This window comes from Chelonia mydas, chromosome 24 (genome assembly GCF_015237465.2).
Source record: "Chelonia mydas isolate rCheMyd1 chromosome 24, rCheMyd1.pri.v2, whole genome shotgun sequence".
Classification (NCBI taxonomy): Eukaryota; Metazoa; Chordata; order Testudines; family Cheloniidae; genus Chelonia; species Chelonia mydas.
This window is the reverse complement of record NC_051264.2, coordinates 1,562,471-1,581,250: the sequence shown is the minus strand read 5'-3', so window position 1 is coordinate 1,581,250 and position 18,780 is coordinate 1,562,471. Positions and strand designations below refer to the sequence as shown.

General features: G+C 46.7%; 1 protein-coding gene across 6 annotated transcripts in view; it reads right to left on the bottom strand.

The window, feature by feature from the left end:
- The window catches only part of GATAD2B (GATA zinc finger domain containing 2B), an 83,827-nt gene that overhangs the window by 10,078 nt on the left and 54,969 nt on the right, over window positions 1–18,780 (bottom strand). For 3 of the 6 annotated variants that reach the window (XM_043535627.1, XM_043535626.1, XM_043535628.1), the window contains 6 exons: window positions 11,124–11,253; window positions 10,704–10,835; window positions 10,123–10,254; window positions 7,048–7,218; window positions 2,445–2,757; window positions 767–969 (listed from right to left, as the gene is read on the bottom strand). In XM_043535627.1, the coding sequence (XP_043391562.1) occupies window positions 767–969; window positions 2,445–2,757; window positions 7,048–7,218; window positions 10,123–10,254; window positions 10,704–10,835; window positions 11,124–11,253 (1,081 nt within the window). Of the gene's footprint in view, window positions 1–766; window positions 970–2,444; window positions 2,761–7,047; window positions 7,219–10,122; window positions 10,255–10,703; window positions 10,836–11,123; window positions 11,254–18,780 lie in introns of all 6 variants that reach the window. The other 3 variants (XM_037882639.2, XM_037882638.2, XM_007067817.4) reach the window with 1 other exon arrangement.

Below are 18,780 nucleotides of genomic sequence, written 5' to 3'. Positions count from 1 at the left end.
GCTCCCACCCGTAAGCTCTAACCCCCACACTATAGTCACCATCCATCTAAAAAGGGAGTTGGCAAGACTTCATTCAGAGCCGCCCAACACTACTCCCCATCTAGCTGCTCTGGGGGGAGCACAGAGCTTCCCAGCAATGACAGCAGCAGCTAAGTACACTGCATCTATAATGCTCCCAGCCACAAGTGGAGGGATGAATCCTGCTCCAGGCCCCCATGATGTTCAGCCGGAATCACTCCTGTGGCCCGGCACGGTCTCAGAGCACTCTGCAAACACAAAGTGTGGAGGTAGGCAAATGCCCCTATGTGACAGTTGAGCAAACAGGTATGAGGGGTTAAGCAACTTCTCCAGTATTACAGGAAGGCAGTGGCAGAACTGGGAACAGAAGCCAGTAGCCCTGACTCCCAGTTCCCAGCCCACTTTGCCTCCCACTGCCAGTGTGGCGAGCGAGTTATAAAGCCATTGGGAGACCATACACAAAGGAAAAGGAGTAACGGGCCTCAGGAAATACTCCGTTCACTGCAGGAGAGGGTATTTTTAGATACCTAGCACTGGCTTTTTTTAAACTGTAAGTACTGCACTGACACAGGGCACCCCTCCAGGAACGGGTCACAAGACTGCGTGGAGGAAAGGGAACACAGATTGCCTCTGCACGCATGGCAAACCCATGCGCTGCTGGGGAAGGGAGAAGCAGAGATTGGAAGCAGGACTGGAGCTGGAGGACGCCTGCGTCTCCAGCAGGGTGGGATGCCAGGATGGAACTTGCCTGCTCCTGCTGCAAGGCTTTCACAAAGGCGTTCTTCAGCCGGTTGGTGTGCTCTGCCTTCAGCGCCTTCTTCTGATTGGAGGTCATGCACTGCTCGCACAGGATCTTTCCGTTCTTCTCCTGCTTCCAGTGCGGGGTGAAGTCAGTGCGGCACTGAGCGCAGACAAAGGGCTCCATGCGCAGAAGGGATGCGCAGCCTTTGCCTAGACATCACCAACAACAGGGGTTAATGGGGTGGTGCAGACTCCCCCAACCTCCCCCACAATCATGGAGACAGAACCAACCTGCACCCTTAGGTCAGTGTAAGTAAGGGGCACTCTGCACGTTAAGAGTCAGCATTGCCAAAGAGAAACTTTGGATGGGAGCGGACTAGGCTTTGCCATAAGATATGCTCAGGATGAACGTAAGTCTGGGTCCTCCCTGTGCAACTATGCATGAGATTCCAGCCTGCTCTCATTCCTGGGCTCAAGGGAACCGCAACACCAGGAGGCTCTCAGGTAGGGGGCTGCCCAGGTACTGCCCGCAAGGATGGAAGTTGCCAGTGGCCAGCTTTAAAACCAAGAGTTAAACTGTCAGGCTCCAAACAGGGGAGACACTGACATCTGCCGAGTTCCACCGGAGTTCGGCAGGACAAAAGCCAGTAAACAGATGATTTTAAAGAGACCTCATCTGGAACCTGAAATTCCCTGATGCAAACAACTCTACTCTGCAGAGTAAGCGCTGGTACAGTGCATCCCTGTTCCAAGTCAGTTACCCTACAGACAGTATTTGCTCCCCCTTTCCAGATACAGATTGTATCTTGCCTAAGAACATTGCAGAGGGATTTACATAACCGAGTTCTTACAACTCTGTTCCCGGCTACTCTTCCTGTTCCCATGGTAACAGACAGAGCACTGAAATCAGGGTGAGGTGCTTTTAAAACAATTATTTCAAAAGAAGGTGCTTTAAAAGACAGGCTGTTGGTGGAGATTCAAAGTCCATTTCCATGGGAGTGGAAACTGCAGGCCAGACACAGGAGTCCTTGGCAATTTCAGTGCCAGAGAAGAGGGACTCATGTCATTTTGCATCTGAACTCCAGAGGTTTGTTTTGTGGGTTTTCCCAGGTAAAGGGCTGGAGGAGGATTCTTTAAAAAAAAAGTCTCCCCTTTACCCCCCCACCCAAGGATAGCGTGAAGGGGGCTAAGCTGACCAGGGACCCTTTCAATGCTTGCTAACCGATCAGCAGTTGACTCTCAAGGACCACACCTTAGTGTGTGCACACACAGGCAGCTCCTCAGCCTGCTCACTGCCATTAGCACAGCACGAGGATTTCACTGCCCTGGGCACTGCAATGCCAGAATTATACTTCGCACTGATCTTCGAAGCACTTTACGGCTATTAATCCTCCCAACACCCCTGTGAGACAGGCAGCCAAGCACTGCCAGTTTTTCAGATGGAAAGCTTGAGGTGGAGAGGAAGTGACAGAGCCAGACTCCCATGCTTTAAGCCAAGGATCTCAGCACTATGCAAAGGTAAGTATGACCCCTTTTACAGAAGGGGAAAAGAAACAGAGGGGAAATGACTCTGCCAAAGCTACCATTCTAGGAATAGAACCCAAGCGTCCTGACCTCAGGTCTAGCCACTGTTGTCTTTGCAGTAGTCGTGTAGCTCACCTGGCTTGTGCTGCCTTGTAACTCACCTTGACTGTCAATAACACTCTGTACCACCTCCTCCAGTCCCACCATGTAGATGAACTCGCTGTTGGCTGCGCTGGGCAGGAAGTGAAGCAAGGGTGCTGGCGGTTTCGGGGGTGGAATCTCCAGCAGCGTTTTTTCCAGTTGCTTGCGCAGGGCAAGCTTGGCAGCTGCCTGGGAATTGGCGGCATCATTCAGAGCACTGGGGCTGGGGAGTGGAGACGACACCCTGTTCACAGTCCCGGGCTGGATATGAGAGGCAAGGTTCATGTAGATGGCTGAAGAAGTCGTACGCTGGCAAGGAACAGAAGAACTTGACTGCTGGAGAGAGAAAAGAGAGGGTTAGGGCGAGCGCCTGATGGCCGTGCAAAGAAAGGACAGTGCAATCTGACTGATGGAACTTGAATCCCTCTAGGGGGACTTGCGAGGACACTGCACTATGGCTCTGGGTAGCCTGCTGAAGGTAGGTACGGCTCAGTGGTAGAGACTGCAGTCACTACACCAGAAAGCCAGGGGCCAGGAGTGACCTGGGTCCCAACTACAGGGTATGTCTTAGCCTCTGCTATTAACTAATCAGCAACGTCACAAACGCCCCAAGAGACATCTCTGGAGGAATTAAATCTGCATCAGAAAAACCTCTTCTGCAACATCCAATGGTCTAATGAACCCTACAGCCAGTTTAAGGAGACCCTGGCTAAATGAACACAAGCTCAAGCCCTGCACTCGGCTGCCTGTGCCACCCTCATCTGGAGCGTAGGCAACACTATGTGCTGTGATTCTCTTGCTGGCACCGTTGCTCACGATCAAGTTGTGCTCCTCCACACCTTTCGCCTCACTGATCTGGCATGTGCCCAAGCATCCCCACCACTGCCAGATGGTGTCCATCTCCTCCCACACAGGTGCGCAGAATACACCAGCTACCTCTTCTTCCATCCCCAGCAGCTGTCCTCCGTATCCTCCATTCGCTTGGATTCTCAGGCCTTGATTCCTTTGGCACACGATAGTAACAAAGCACCTCACACAATCCCCTACTGACTGCAAATACAGTATTCAGCACCACTTCCTGCAAGAGTCCAGATCCACGCAGGCAACCAAAGTGCGTTCAGAGGCCTTGGCTGCCAGTCTTCCCCATTCCAAGTGGCTTTCTCATTTCATATGGCTGAACATTGCAACATGGCCAAACAGAAGACTGTCCCAACCAGTAATAGAATATGTATTTGATGCTTCAAGAGAGTTAATTTCCCAAAGCTGTGGAAAATTATAAATTAAACTGATTAGAGGAAAAATTTAGACATCCAGTTCAGCTATCCAATTTTCAAAAGAATTTTGAAGATTGGAGACGGTGCAGAAAAGGACACAAATTATTCAAGAACTAGAGAAAATGCCTCAGTGAGAAACTTAAAGAGCTCAAATTGTTAGGCTTCTCAAATGATTGAGAGGTGACTTGATAACAGTATCTAGAGATCTTCCTGGGGAGAAACAATGGGTAATAAAGCACTCTTTAATGTAGTGGAGAAGGGCAGAACAAGAACCAATAACTGGAAGCTGAAACTCGACAATTAGAAATTAGGCACAAATTTTTAACAGGGTGATTAATCCCTTAATAGTTTGTTCCAGTGAAGTGGTGTATTCTCCATTGCTTGGAGTCTTCAAAATCGAGACTGGATGCCTTTCTGAAAGATAGGCTTTAGCCAAACCATTGCACTCAGCACAGGGGTAATGGGATAAAATTTAACAGCCTGTGATATGCAGGTGGTCAGACCAGATGACCGAGTGGCGTGTTCTGGCCTTAAACATGCCAAGCTCCACCCCACGTCATGAGGCATTTGCCATCCTATCAAGGGCAGCAGCTGACTTAATGTCTTCACTTTTCAGCAGTTCACAGCATTGTGCTCACAAAGCATCACCATCTTGGCCTTTTCACACTCAGCCCCAGCCAAATCAGGCACAGGTCCAGAAGACGTTGCCTGTGACTTGTAACGTACATGTCAGGCTAGCATCTGAGTCACAACAAGCAAGGCCATTGGGCTTAAGTGACGACCACGCCCAGCACGGCCTCTGAGTGTCTGGTTTCCCCAACTGCTGTAATGGAGCTGGCACCAGCAGCCCTTTCTCTAGATCTATAAGGTGACATTAAAGCCTTGATTCTAGTCAGGCTTTTGACACAGTCCCACATAACGTTTTCATAAGCAAACTAGCAAAACATGGTCACGATGAAATGACCAGAAGGTGGGTACACTACTGGCTGAACGTGAAGAAGTTACCAATGGCTCACTGTCAAACTGCAAGGGCTTATCAAGTGGGGTCTTGAGGTCCATTCCAGCCCTGTGTGTCTGTGAAAGTACCATGCTGTACTCTCTTTATCCACTCTCAGCCTTAATGGTCTGACTTCCAGATGCAGCCCCTGTGCATCCTGATCTAGGACAAATGATGGCTGTAAATTTCTTGCCCTCAAACGGCAAGGAATATTCTGTGATCTTCAGGCTCTTCCTTTGTCTTTGAAAGGAAGGGCAGATGCCTAGACTGCCCTATATCAGTCCTCTGATCATTTGATTTGTTACATATTCTTTAAATCTTGCAGGGATGATGGTTCTTGCTCCTGTCAGTAGCTAGAACTTATTCATAAGTGACAAAATTGCCCCAGTTGACTGAGATCCACAACATCCTCCTTCCATGTATATCACAATTAGACTTGCTCTGCTGTGGACCCCCACCTGTAGGATCAAAGCCTTCTGTAGCCAACGTTATAGAAAGTTTCCCAGTTGAGGATGTGGGGAAGACCCCACCCCCAAGCCATTCTTTTTAGGTGACAAATCTGATAAACTGTCCCAGAGTGAGGTGTCAGTACAGAAAGACTTGGAACAAACCGATCAATTAAACAGTGGTAAGCCACCAGGACGAGATGGTATCACCCAGGAGCTCTGAAGGAACTCAAACATAAAATTGCAGAACTACTAACGGTGGTATGTAACCTATTGCTTAAATCAACCCCGGTAGCAGATGACTGGAGGACAGCCAACGTGTAAAAAACTTTTTTAAAAGGTTCCAGAGGTGACCCTGGCAATTACATGCCAAGGAACCAAACTTCAATACCAGGCAATTAGCTTGAAACAAGAGTAAAAAGAGAATCATCAGACACACAGATTAACAGTTTGTTGGAGGAAGAGTCAACACAGGTTTTGTAAAGGGAAAGCAAGCCTCACCAATCTATTAAAATTCTTTGAGGGCAAACATGTGGACAAGGGAGGATCCACTGGTTACAGTGTACTTGGACTTTCAGAAAGTCTTTGACAAGGTCCCTCACCAAAGGCTCTTAAGCAAAGTAAGCAACCATGAGATATGAGGGAAGGTCCTCTCCTGGATCAGTAACTGGTTAAAAGATAGGGAACAGGAATAAGTGATCAGTTTTCACAATGGAGAGAGGTAAATAGTGGGGTTCCCCAAGGATCTGTACTGGGACCAGTGCTGTTCATAAACTACCTGGAAAATGGGGGTGAACAGTGAAGTGGCAAAGTTTTCAGACAATACAGAACATAGTTAAGTCCAAAGCTGACTGGGAAGAGTTAAAACTGGGTGACTGGGCAACAAAAAGCAGATAAAATTTCATGTTGATAAATGCAAAGTAATGCATGCTGGAAAATAAACCAAGCTATACATACACAATGATGGGGTCTACATTAGCTGTTACCACTCAAGAAACATCTTGTTATTGTGGCTAGTTCTCTGAAAACATCCGCTAAACGTGCGGCGACAGTCAAAGAAGCTAAATGTTAGGAACCAATCAGTCAGAAAATATTATAATGCCACTACATAAATCTATGGCACACCCACACCTTGAATACTGCCTGCAGTTATGGTCGCCCCATCTCAAAAAAGATATATTAGAATTGAAAAAGGTGCCGAGAAAGCCAACAAAAATGATGAAGGGATGGAACAGCTTCCATATGAGGAGAGATTAAGACGACTGGGACTGTTCAGCTGGGAAAAGAGACGACTAAGGGCAGATATGATAGAAGTCTGTAAAATCATGACTGGTGTGGAGACAGTGACCAGGGAAGTGTTATTTACCCCTTCACATAACACAAGAACCAGGGGTCACCCAAAGAAATTAATAGGCAGCAGGTTTAAATCCAACAAAAAGTATTTCTTCACACAATGCACAGTCAGCCTGTGGAACTCGTTACCAGGAGATGTTGTGAAGGCCAAAAGTGTAACGGGGTTCAAAAAAGAATTTGATAAATTCGTGGAGGATATGTCCACCAATGGCTATTAGCAAAGACAGTCAGGGACGCAATACCCAGACATCCTGCAACCCCTGTCTGCCAGAAGCTGGGACTGGACACAGGGGATGGATCACCCAATAATTGCCCTATTCCGTTGACTCCCTCTGAAGCACCTGGCTCTGGTCACTCTTGGAAGACTAGCTCAGTAGCCTGATGGATCATTGGTCTGACCCAGTACGGCTGTTTTCATTTACCCTTCCACTTCTCACACAGGTTAAGGATTTGTGCCTTTGTCCATGCTTCAGACAGAAACACCTACTGGCATTTCCCTTCTTGTCGCTACCGTACTGAATCCAATTTTAAGCAGAAGTAAGAGGTAACTTACCGGCTGGTAATTGATGGCTGGATTCATGCTTGGAGTTGTAGTGCGAATGAGGCCAGGTTTAGGAGGAACGCGCTGCCCTTGTAACTGGGCGGGGTTCGGAGCAATCACACGCTGTGACATAAGCATATGGGGAAGGGTCGTGTTTGTGGCAGACCTAATGACACTGTGACCCTGTCCAGGGAAAAAAATAGAAGACATCAGGCAAACTGGGATTTTTAACAGAATATGTAAAATATAAATGGGTGTAAACATTAACTCAAATTAACTTCTCTCTCAATAATCAATTAATCCAACTTCCCCTTTAATCGCTTTGTGTATTTTACATAACCTGGTTTTGCTTTGACTGGAGCAAGGTCTGCTATAAAGTTAAAGCACAAGCCTCTCAGGTGGAGAGGCTGGGATTTCAACTGCAACAAGAATGGATCTAATCTCAGCTGCCAAATTCCCCAGAATCAAGCAATGCTCTCTGGAAACTGGATCTGCATTATCTAGCTCTGGTGGACGGGTTCAGAAGTTTCACATCCCAGAAACGGAAGCTTCCTAGGAGACCGAGTGTTCCGTCTGCCTTCATCTACCCGCCTCCGCTACGAATTGACGGAGCTGGTCTAATCCACGTGCAAAGCTGTAAACTGAAGAAAAAAGTAGGCAGTGTGCCAGTTACTTGGAGGCTACGACACTCCGGTGTGAGTCAACTCCGCAATGGTTGAACACCGAACAGCTGTGTAGCCAACAGGGCTTATCTGACTAGTACTGAAGGGGTTTGGTCTGTGACGTCATTACAATAAAATAAAAGTCCAATAGAATTTTGGGGGGGCGGGGGTGAGGTGCGGGGGGAAGACTGTTCTTTAGCCTAGGTTGCCTAGCAGAGTTCAGAAAGAAATATCCTCGTCCATCCTGGTCAGAGGAACCATGCTACCAAGACCACTAAATAAAGTGCTTGGTATGGGTTGAACCACAGCAAAAGGTCAGCAACTAGCTTTCCAGACTAGAGTTCATGTGCAAGGTTCCGCGTTCTCTACATTTCTGGGAGCCACGACAACGTTCAAACAGGAGGACGGGTGTGTACTGAAGGGACGGATTTCTCATTTAAAAAAAAAAAGGTAGATTAAAAAAATGCGAGTGCCTCATCCCGAAGGCGGCTACTGGTCCACAAGTTTCTCATGTCACGAAGAAGAAAACCTCCACAGAACGTGCAAACCATGTGCTTCCTCCTTCTTAAAGCCGATTTCCTCTACCAGCCTGATCCTGCTGTGAAGTCACAATAGGCTTGACCCCAGAACGGTTACCATAGCAGGGAAACAAATGCCATCAACACACGGGGACGGCTGACAGGAGGAGAAACCGATCAGCGAGATCTAGACTGAACCCTCAGAGATGGCAGGCAAGACAGCTACAGGCAGTAAAACCGCTGACCCTCTAATCCACGCACCCCAGGACACAACGTCGGCTCCCTCACCACCTCTCAGCCATGATTTAACCCAGCGTTACTGTGAGGCTGCATTACCGAGACTTCCCTCTATACTATGGAATATATTGTAAATGCAGATGAGTATAAGTGAAAACCACACTTGTCCAATAAATAGATGAGGCACATTGTAATGCACTAGCCTGGCTTTTGCACGGCACACAGTCTGAGACTCCTCCATGGGCTGCATCAGTCAGGGTAAGCTAGCAAGATTCTACTGTAGATGGATTGGCCAGAGTCAACTCAACTGAACGTTGTGCAGACTCCTCCAGGGAAGGGAGCAGCAGCCCACAGCGGAAGTGGGAGGGAGGCAAGGGGTAAGTCAGGAGGCTGATCTGCAACCATTTTCAGATGTGATAGTTACTGTAGAACTCTGCTGGAGGCATGTTTTGTAGCAGATGCTTTGATCTGGCTACCAGGGGCCTGTCTAGATTTTTAAGCAGTGTCCATCACTAGATATTGCTCTGCTTCACACTAAAGGGGGTGGCTGTGTAATCTGTGCTGGGGAGTGCACAGGACAGCCAAAGCAGAGGGGGTTAATCTGAAGCTGTCTGCTAGTGAAGATACATTTCTGGTGGGAGTTCTTCAAGACGGCAGGAGAGCACTGGGCCCTACAGCAGGGCCGGGTGAAATGCCAAAAAAAAAAATCCACATCGCTTGTCAGCGTAAACACCCTGCTCCACACACGCACACTCAGTCCTTGTTCCAGTGAGCTCACACTGTTGGCTTTTCGTTTATCTCCATAACATTAAACAACGTGTGACATCTAGGATTAGCATTTTTCCAGTAAGCATACATGAAGGCTCTTTGTTAAACAGCATCCAGCCTCTGTCTATATTTACCTTCTTTGGGAAACAGCTATTCCAGCTTGACATTTTGTTTGTGTTTTCCTTCACCCCCTTTCCCAGGCACACTGCAGTGTCTCAGGACCTAGTTCCACTGGGAGTAGCCATCCTTGTTGCTAGACACGCTGGTGGATTTCTTTCAGTAGTCTACATACCAGTAACCCTGCGACTCTCATGAGACACTTGCCACTCAGTGAGCAATACCAAGCGGTGATCAAACACAGCCTTCTTCAGTACCATCATCATCACCCACATCTTGCACTGTGCTAGCCCTTTCATCCCACAGGACCCCAAAACAATTTGTGCTATTAAACCACATATCCCTTTACTGAAAAGCATCCCATTCATGGCATGCATTGCAATGCTAGAGAAGGGGAAATCTGCCAGAGACACAGGGTACACTAGAAATCTTAATCATGCAGAACAGAAAATGTATCTTCCAGCACCTCTTTCAAGAGACTGTCCCATACAGAACACAAGATAGATACCGCCATCTAGTCTATTTATCTGGTCTGACAGTGGTCACTGCATCTGCATTTTGCGACCACACAAAGAACAAAAGTAGTTCTACTCACAGGGCTCAGAAGTGTCAACATTTATTTATTGGAAAAGCCATCATCTGCAATATGGATAGAAATTATTTGCAAAGAAGAATTTTTTGGCTTTTGGAGGAAGCAGTATGTGTGGTGAACAAAATTTTAATACTGCATATAAAAAGTCTCTGATGTCACTGACAGCAGAGAGTGTTGACTCAATGATGCTTACCTGTAATGTTCTTAAATTCTGAGGCTCAACCCCCTGGGCTCCAGGCCTGGAGGGAAGCTTGGACAGTCCCTGCTGTCCCACATGGGCAGGAGATGGCTGAACAATAGATGCAGCATTCTGCACCACTGGAGTCTAGATCGAGAGAGAAAACATGGGCATCACGGTGGAGCACTTATGAGAGGAAATGCACAAATGGACTGATCCTGAACCAAGCTGGCGTATGATAAATCAGATGCTAACACTTCAGTGCTACCTAGATTTATCCTTTGCTGGTCTCAAGGACCACGAGCCCTGGCTGGGATGATTTAATTGGGGATTGGTCCTGCTTTGAGCAGGGGGTTGGACTAGATGACCTCCTGAGGTCCCTTCCAACCCTGATATTCTATGATTCTATGAGTTGGTTTCGCCACAAGGAACAAATACTGCCCAGGCTCTGGAACGGGCACCTACAGGGAAGCCAGTGCGAAATAAGGGGCTAACTTGAACGCGACCTATTTGGCCTTAAGATGTACCACTGAATGGGCTCCCACAAGCCTGATTGAACACAATTCCATGCACCCACCCATCTCCCAGAACTTTACCTTCTGTACAACATTCTCCTTTTGCAGTTGACTTTGCCTCAGCTTCTTCAGCAACACCAGCCTGGCCTCTTCCAGTCTCAGCTCATCCCGGAGTTGTTTGATAAGCTGCTGTCGCTCCTCTATGCCTTTACCCTGCACAGACAGACTCACTCAGGACTCACATGGTTACTCTTTGGTAGCAAGAGTTCGTTAGCGAGTGTTAACCAACCTGGCCCTCACACAGTAATTTTGTGCTGTACTTAAATCTGAACTAAGGTGGATTCTTGGGGTGAGCTGGAGCATCATCAACAATGTCATTGTACTGCCCACTATTCCCCTGCAGCTCCCAACCCTCTAAGAGCTTGTGCCCCCTTTCCCGTGGTAGGGCTCTTTACTGCACCAGACTCCAGTTTCTCAGTGAGCAGGTTGGATGCTCCTTACCTTAAACATTTCAAGATTTGCTGCCTTAAGTCTTTCTTCCATGCGAGAGCTGGAACGTGGACTTGATGCCTCATTATCGGAAAGGACAATTATATCTGGTGAGGGGGTCAATCGACCCCTGTCCTGGTCACTGCACAGAGGGAAATGAGAAAGTTGAACTGAAATGCTGTTCCAAATGTAGAGACATTTAGAAATCCGTGACCAGTATAACCCCCACCCGCTCCCCCACGCCAGACAGAACCATTAGAGTTTTACATTTCTCCTTATAGCCGCACATGTGAAGCGGCATAAACTATTGGCTTCAAAAAGAAAAAGACTGCTCTATGCTCACAAATGTTCACACTTAAGATAAAAGGATTCACTCCAAATGCTTTCTTCACTAGCAGGTTTCTCTAGGGACAAGGTTAACACACAAGCGCATGTCTGAGACAAACCTGCACATGTTGTTAATAAGGAGCTAAGTATTAACTAAACAGGGAAATGACAAGCAATGAGGTGCTGAGGCTCTGGATACAAATTAAGGGGGCATAGGCAAGCATAACTCCAGACATCTTTGCCTCTTGTTATGCAGACATATTGAAAAAGTCACTGTTACTCACGTGATGCTTGAGATAAAGGGGGAAGTGCTCAAAGTTTAAGACACATGTAAATACCCCAAACCTATATTCATACACATCTGTTTGAAAAAGGCCATAAAGAAAAAGCTAGACAGAAATATTCCGCCCACAGTCAATAGACCAAACAGCAGAAAGGAAGAGCAGCTACAGCGGCCTGTCGCTAGGAAATCAATCCTATAATCCAGTGGTAACCGAGCAGAGTTACATTCATTGTGACATCATTTGGAATAAGGTGGTTACAATAAAAGCCCTTCAGTGTCACCAATTTAATGTAATGGAGCTTGGGGAGGCTTGCAAAAACACCACGAAAGTCAAGATGCTAACTAGTGAAAGCAGGCTTGGTGTAAGGCCCTCTAGCACTGAGTGGCAGACTGACAACTCTCAGGACTTTAGTTTGAACCCACTCCCATGACTGAGGTGGGGCTGCAGATTAGTTTATCTGAAATTTAGCAGGTGAAACCCAGAAAACAGCATTAGGTTAAACCAAAATTCATTTCTAGGCCTGACTGCTCTGTAGCCTTTGATTTCAGACAGGACATTAGGCTCAAAGGGGCCTTTACACACACATTACAAGACACAAATGCTTTAGAAGAGTCAGATCAGAATACTTGGATTCAGCCTCAGATTCCCAGGTGTCACTGGCAGCTCCATGCCGCTAGGACACACTCCGACAGCATTAGAACAGGGCAGTCAACCTCTCGCAGCACAACCGGAGGCTGCAGTTTGCACAGGCTCTGCTGTCAGACGATGGTTTTGGCCTTCGCAGCTCCCTGCCACCATCATCTTCTGGCCGGCTCACCTTCTGGCCACCAGCGAGACTGGGAAAGCTTTGCTGTCTATCCCCATTTCTTATGCGTCTTCCAGCACTAAGGGCTGGTTTCAGACTGTGGGATGGTGCCTCGACCGTGCCTAATCCTGACACAGCGCTACTGGATGTTTATCCCCCCACAGCACAAGCACAATGTCCAGTCGGGGAATCATAAGGTGTGGTACTCATCTTAGATGAGAGAATCTCTGCTGGTGTATAACCATGGGAGAATAAAATGGCAAAAGGGCAAAGGTCAGGAGGAAACGAGGGTGTGTGTGTCAGACAATAGGGAGGAAGAGAGGGCATGAAAAGAAAAATATGCACCAGAGATTGTTCTCAGAGGCAAGTGGTACAATCCCCAGAAAAGAGCGATTCGGGCATTCAGGAAATGGAAGGGGCTCTGTGGAAAGAGGGGAACACAGCTCTCTCCTGACCCGTGTAAAAGAATTGGGGCACAACCTTTTATCTCCAAATTACTGAAATGGACTGAGGGTCAGTCTCTCTTTTCCTTTGAGCCATTGCAGAGATACTGCAAGGGTTGCATTCTGGTCTCACTTCTGCACACCTCTGCAATTCCTGCCAACCCAAGTAAGGAGGCTAGCATTTGGTACACCTTGGTACGTATTAGCCAGTTCAGGCTGTGTCCGTGTGATCTGTTACCAAAAGCCAAGCTCATTGCTAGCTGTGACCGAGATAAAAGCCGATTGCAGAGTACTACGGAGATGGGCTCTTGCATCTGCTGCCGTCCTACTCATCAGAAATCTAGTGTGTTAAATTACAAACTAAAAAGTTATGATTGACAGCTCATGGATGGCTGTATATCTAGAAAAACTCCAACAGCCTGCTCCCTAAAACACAAAAACAGAGCAATAAGCAATTTGCTGACACTGCAAGCACTGGGACATTACTATGTAAGATCTTAAGGACTCTAAAATCATTATAGCAATCAATACCCTTTTCGTGGGTCATTACATCCTTGCAGCCTCATATGAGTACGACACTGTACAACAGATAGGATGCTCAAAAGAATAAAATCCCTAACCCTGTATAACGAGACAACGTGACTTAGGGCTTGTCTACATTACCCGCTGGATCGACAGGCAGCGATTGATCCACCGGGGGTCAATTTATTGCATCTAGACACGATAAATCGACCGCCGAGTGCTCTCCCGTTGACTCTGGTAGTCCACCGGAGCGAGAGGTGCAGGCGGAGTCAACAGGGGACCGTTAGCTGTCGACTTACCACAGTGAAGACGCCACAGTAAGCAGATCTAAGTACCTCGACTTCAGCTACATCAGATCAATATTTCCTGCCCCACCCCCCTGTAGTGTAGACCAGGCCTTAATCACAGGACCAGAATCCTGGAGCTCTTGATCAGAATCCCAGCACTCGCTTTATGGCCTTAGGAAAATATTTCTTTGCCTCAGTTTCCCCATCTGGAACAGAGGGGAAACTCCTACCTTGCGGGGGGGTGAAAGACTAAGCACGATATCAAGGCCAAGTATTACCAGCTAGAGTAGGTACAGTACAACACAATACAGACTGGTACCACAGGCAGACACAGGACTATGGGATCAATGCAGCTTGAAGGCTTCACAGAATAAGAGGCAGAATGCATGTATGACGATTTGGCTCCATGTTACTATGCGCTCAACCACCTCCTTTAGTTAATACTGAGGCTTTTGATGTTCAAAATCTTGCATACTGTGCACACACACTGCACGGAGATCTGGTCTGGCTTGTTTCAGCAATCTGCTGTGCCGTATGTTTTGAGCAGTACCCTCAGGTCTACTGCAGCTGGCCTATTTGTGACTCTCATCTACTGGTGGGATCTCTGGGGTGCACCTTGGAGCTAGGATTCCTTGTTTATGACGACTCAACTGACAATTTCAACTTGCCTTATTAGTTTGGCTTACCATCAGCCTTATTAGCACAATTACCGAATCGGGCCCAGAACATCCTAGAGGCATATGGTGGCTTTGATCTGTTCCAGGCAGATAAATCTATACCCAGGGTTTCACATTTAGCCAACGGAGGTAGCTGCTCTTTGACACATCTGAAGTCGTCTCCAATGCAGCAGTTATGGGTGACCCATCTCTGTTTAAGTGTAGTGGAACTCTGCTGCAAAGAGCCACCTGCTTCCAAACATACCTGTGGCCACATTATTGGGAAACTGGGAGTTAGGACTTGCCTCCACACAGAGCTACTGAAGCACCTGGCATTGGCCACTGTTGGAAGACAGAATACTGGGCTAGATGGACCTTTGGTCTGACCGAGTATGGCCATTCTTAGCTCCATGTGTGGATGCTCTTATTCTGGTATAAGAGTGCCTTGTTCCATTTAAGCATAATGCACTTTGAAATGGGAGATGTGAGCAAAGCAACTATATCCATGCCTTTCAGCCAGCACCTGGCTCAAAAGCTCTCTCCCTCTCTCAGCACCAGGCTCCCAGTGTTTCTATTGCTGGCTGGTGCTTCCTTTCAGGCTGCCTTCTCTTGGTGTTTCTCCTGCTTTTTTACAAACACACATTGTGATAGCAGATTAAGCTAAAGCAGAACAAGGCACACTCATTCTGAAATGAGAATGTCCACACACACCATTAGAGGAATAGCTGTCGCACTTTAAATTTACACCCTACCTTAATCCAAATGAACTTTTAATGTAAATAAGCCCTTATCTGATCTATTTGTGATTGGGAGGCTTTTTTGCATGTGTAGGATGTCTGAGGCTAAAAATAAGAGGCATCTCAACTCTCTCTTTACTGGTAAGTACCAATATCTAATAGCTAAGCTAGTTCTCACCTTTCCCAGTACGGCCTGTCCTGGCTCTTGACCATCAGGGCTGATCTACACACAGATTTGCACCACTTTACCTAAACCAGTTACCGAAAACCAATTTAGGTATTTTGATGCAAGTCTGTGAGAAGATGCTCTTATTTTGGAATGAAGGGGCTTAAGTCAGTAACAAATACCCCCATGTAGACTTTGCACCACTATAAACAGATTTTAATTCACACCTTTTGCTATTTCAGTGAGAGTTCATATGTAGACTAGCCCTCAGACATCTCAGGTGGTCTGTGTTCAGGTGCAGAATGAACCTCTGTTAAAAAGACTGCTCACAACATCCATTTGTCACAACAGATTGCTGCTTTCCTCATCATTCCTGTAGTCTTTTCATGGTAACTATATAGCTGTTTTGCTTGCTCCAGGAGGGTTTAACTCCTCATATCTTTGGCCTCCACTTGCCACACAGGCACACTCCAACTGATTAAAAAGCACCATATTTTGGCTCCTTTGAGATTTTCCTAAATTCAGACAACTGATATGATTTCTTGCAATTATTTTGGACAAACGTTCAGATGTGGCTGGTGCATTTTATTTGCATTCCATTGCCTTTGACATTGATTTTTGTCAGACGGGGGAAACGGGGCCATCTGTAAAGAATCGGTAAATATGTCAGGACTGTTTTATTTACTTTTGTCAAGGCAAGAGCAGAATTGCAACAAAGCCACTGGAAGAGAAGCAGCATTGGGCATGCAAGAGACAGGCAGAGGTGGAGGTGGATGAAGCAGGCCTTCCCAAGCCAGCCCTTGGTCTTTCCAACAGGACAGGGAAATTGAATAGCAGACATATTTCTGTTGCTACAGAATGTTTTTTCCTAAGTTATGCTTGAAATTTTTGGAATATTTTCTCCCCTCTTCTTTAGGGCTTGTTCTGTTTGATTCATCAGTATTTACTTTTGAAGCCACTGTCTCTCTTTATGGTTATCTTCCACTCCAAGCTCGTCTGGGAAAATGCATCTTTGGTAGAAATTTAGAAACTTCTTAAAGAGACAATGCCATCCCTACACACTGTGTGGTTATGTCTGGTTTGGTCCAATTCTAGCACTTGGCCAACTAATCTCAAATTCAACTTCCTCTCCCCCTCCCCACAGTGGCAACTGAAAATTCAAAACAGGGACTCCGAAGGAGAGAACAATCCCCCAGCCATGCGAGGCCTCCACTCTGTCACAGACTGACCCACTGGTCCTTGCATGAGGAAGAGACAGGAATACACAAGTTAATAGCCCACGATAATGCATCATATAGAGCCGCTATTATTCCTGATACCCTGTGCATCTATATTGAGCTTTAACACTAATCTTATAACCCTGGTAAGGCGGCTAAATATTGTGTCACATGTGCCACAAATGAAATGAGTTGCCCACGGCTGCAGGGCAAATCGGTCACAGAGCTGGGATGAGAACTCCCCATTCCTGGTTCCCTGTCTATTGGGCCATGTGGTCTCTCCCCCAGATGAAAAACAGTATGAACCTTGAGTGACCTGACTAACTAATGGCAACTTCACAGATCAGAGTGGCTGTGGAACTTGCTTGTGCCACAGATCAGGCCAAGCCCAGGGTCTGCAAGGTTCACCCATTAGATCAGACGATTCTCCAAAGAATTAGTGGGATTGCAACGACACTCCTGAACCAAACCCTCCAAGTAAGAGCTTAAACAAAGGGAGACCTCTTGCTCCATCAAAAAGTGTTTCTTGTACATGAAAATATTTCTGTAACAATAAGGGATGTAAAATATTATACAGTTAACTGGTAAGTACTAGTCTTACTGTTAAGCCACCCTCACAGTTAACCCCCTGTGCGTGGGTCTCAAATCAGTTCTCCTGCCCTGGCTGGCTCTGGAGGCTTCGCAGGGGGCAGCCAGCCGGGCAGGGGGAGCGTGTTTAGGCCATGGGGGCAGGCAGGGACTGCAGGCCCTGTCGGCGGGGGGGGGGGGGGGGATGGATGGATATAAAAGTAGTCCCCCGCCTCCCCTTGTGCTAGTGGAAGGGGTTTGGCTGCAGAGGTGGACAGCCCGCTGGTCAGTGAAGGGAAGGGAAGCTGCAGCTGGGGTGGCATGGAGAGTCTGTGGAGGCCATATCGGGACAAACTAGGTACCTGGGGCCCTTCTCCCTTTAATTGGTTAACCAGTTAAACAATATAATTTTATAAAGTAACCGTTTAAACTATTAAAACGATATCTACATCCCTAATAACGATTACCAAGACTCTACAGTGATGGATACAATGTTTCCGCTTGTGCCCAAATGCGTTTCTTTGTGATAAAGGAAACAAAATCAACAGCAGAGGCAACCAAATAGATGGCACACACATGATGGGTTATTGCTAGCCAAAATGAAATAATCCAGGCAAATGCACATTAGAAAGACTTTCTCCCTCCTGCTATTGGTGTCTCAGGCCTACTCACCACCCATAACTCTTTGCAAGTCAGAATCTGACAGATAAGCGAGTGTCTAAAAGCATTAACTTGTGTAGTACACAATACACTAGCACCACCCACATACTGTAACAGCAAGGGGGGACCCAGAATACATGTAAAACCTCCCACCCCTGCACACCAGCTATCCTGAAGAACCAAGGAGTCGTCCTTAAATCCAGAGATTACTCTTCAGCTAAAAAACTAACACAAAGATACTTGGAAAACAGTAACTAAGACAAACCGTTAGGGTTTTGCTGAATCACAACCCAGTCGCTTTTTAACTCAGAATGAGAAGAACAAAGCCCTGGCCAGAAAGCATCCCATCACCAAACGAGACATCTTTATTGTTAACAGAACCATTAGGAGGAATTTTTCCTGTCTGCTGTTATATGCAAAACAGTTCCATTAACGAAGCCACTCTGCTAGTCCATGAGTAAAGAACTACTCTGCCAACCGGGAGGTTCAAATCTGGCTAGCCCATAAGGAAAGCTGCTAGCATAACAGGTTGCAGTTATTCTTGAGGTGGCAGGAATTTGGCTTTTAGGAGCCCTGCCTCCTTCAAAGAAGTTTCATTCCAAGTCACTAACAACCGGTTTCTGGATGCAAACCAAGCCCCTCCTGTATACCATACCAATTTTATTTTATTTTTAAACTACATGACATCTACACCCAGCAGTGGATTGGTTAGACCAGCAAGCAGCAATCTGAGGACCAAAATGAGTTCATAGTTAAGTGTCAGAGAAAACAAAAAACCTGATAGTCCACTTAAAGAGCGTTAAAACTTCAACACCCCGGCTTCCCACGGGTCTGAGCACTGTACTCTTTAAAATAAGAATCTCCGATTCAGTTTTTTGACCACTCTTGTCACACAGTGGGTTAACTGAGCATCCAAACCATAACAGAAAATCAGACCCATTAACACTTCCCCCCACAACCCCCCAAGAAATAGAAGGGATATTTGCTGTATGGTGCTA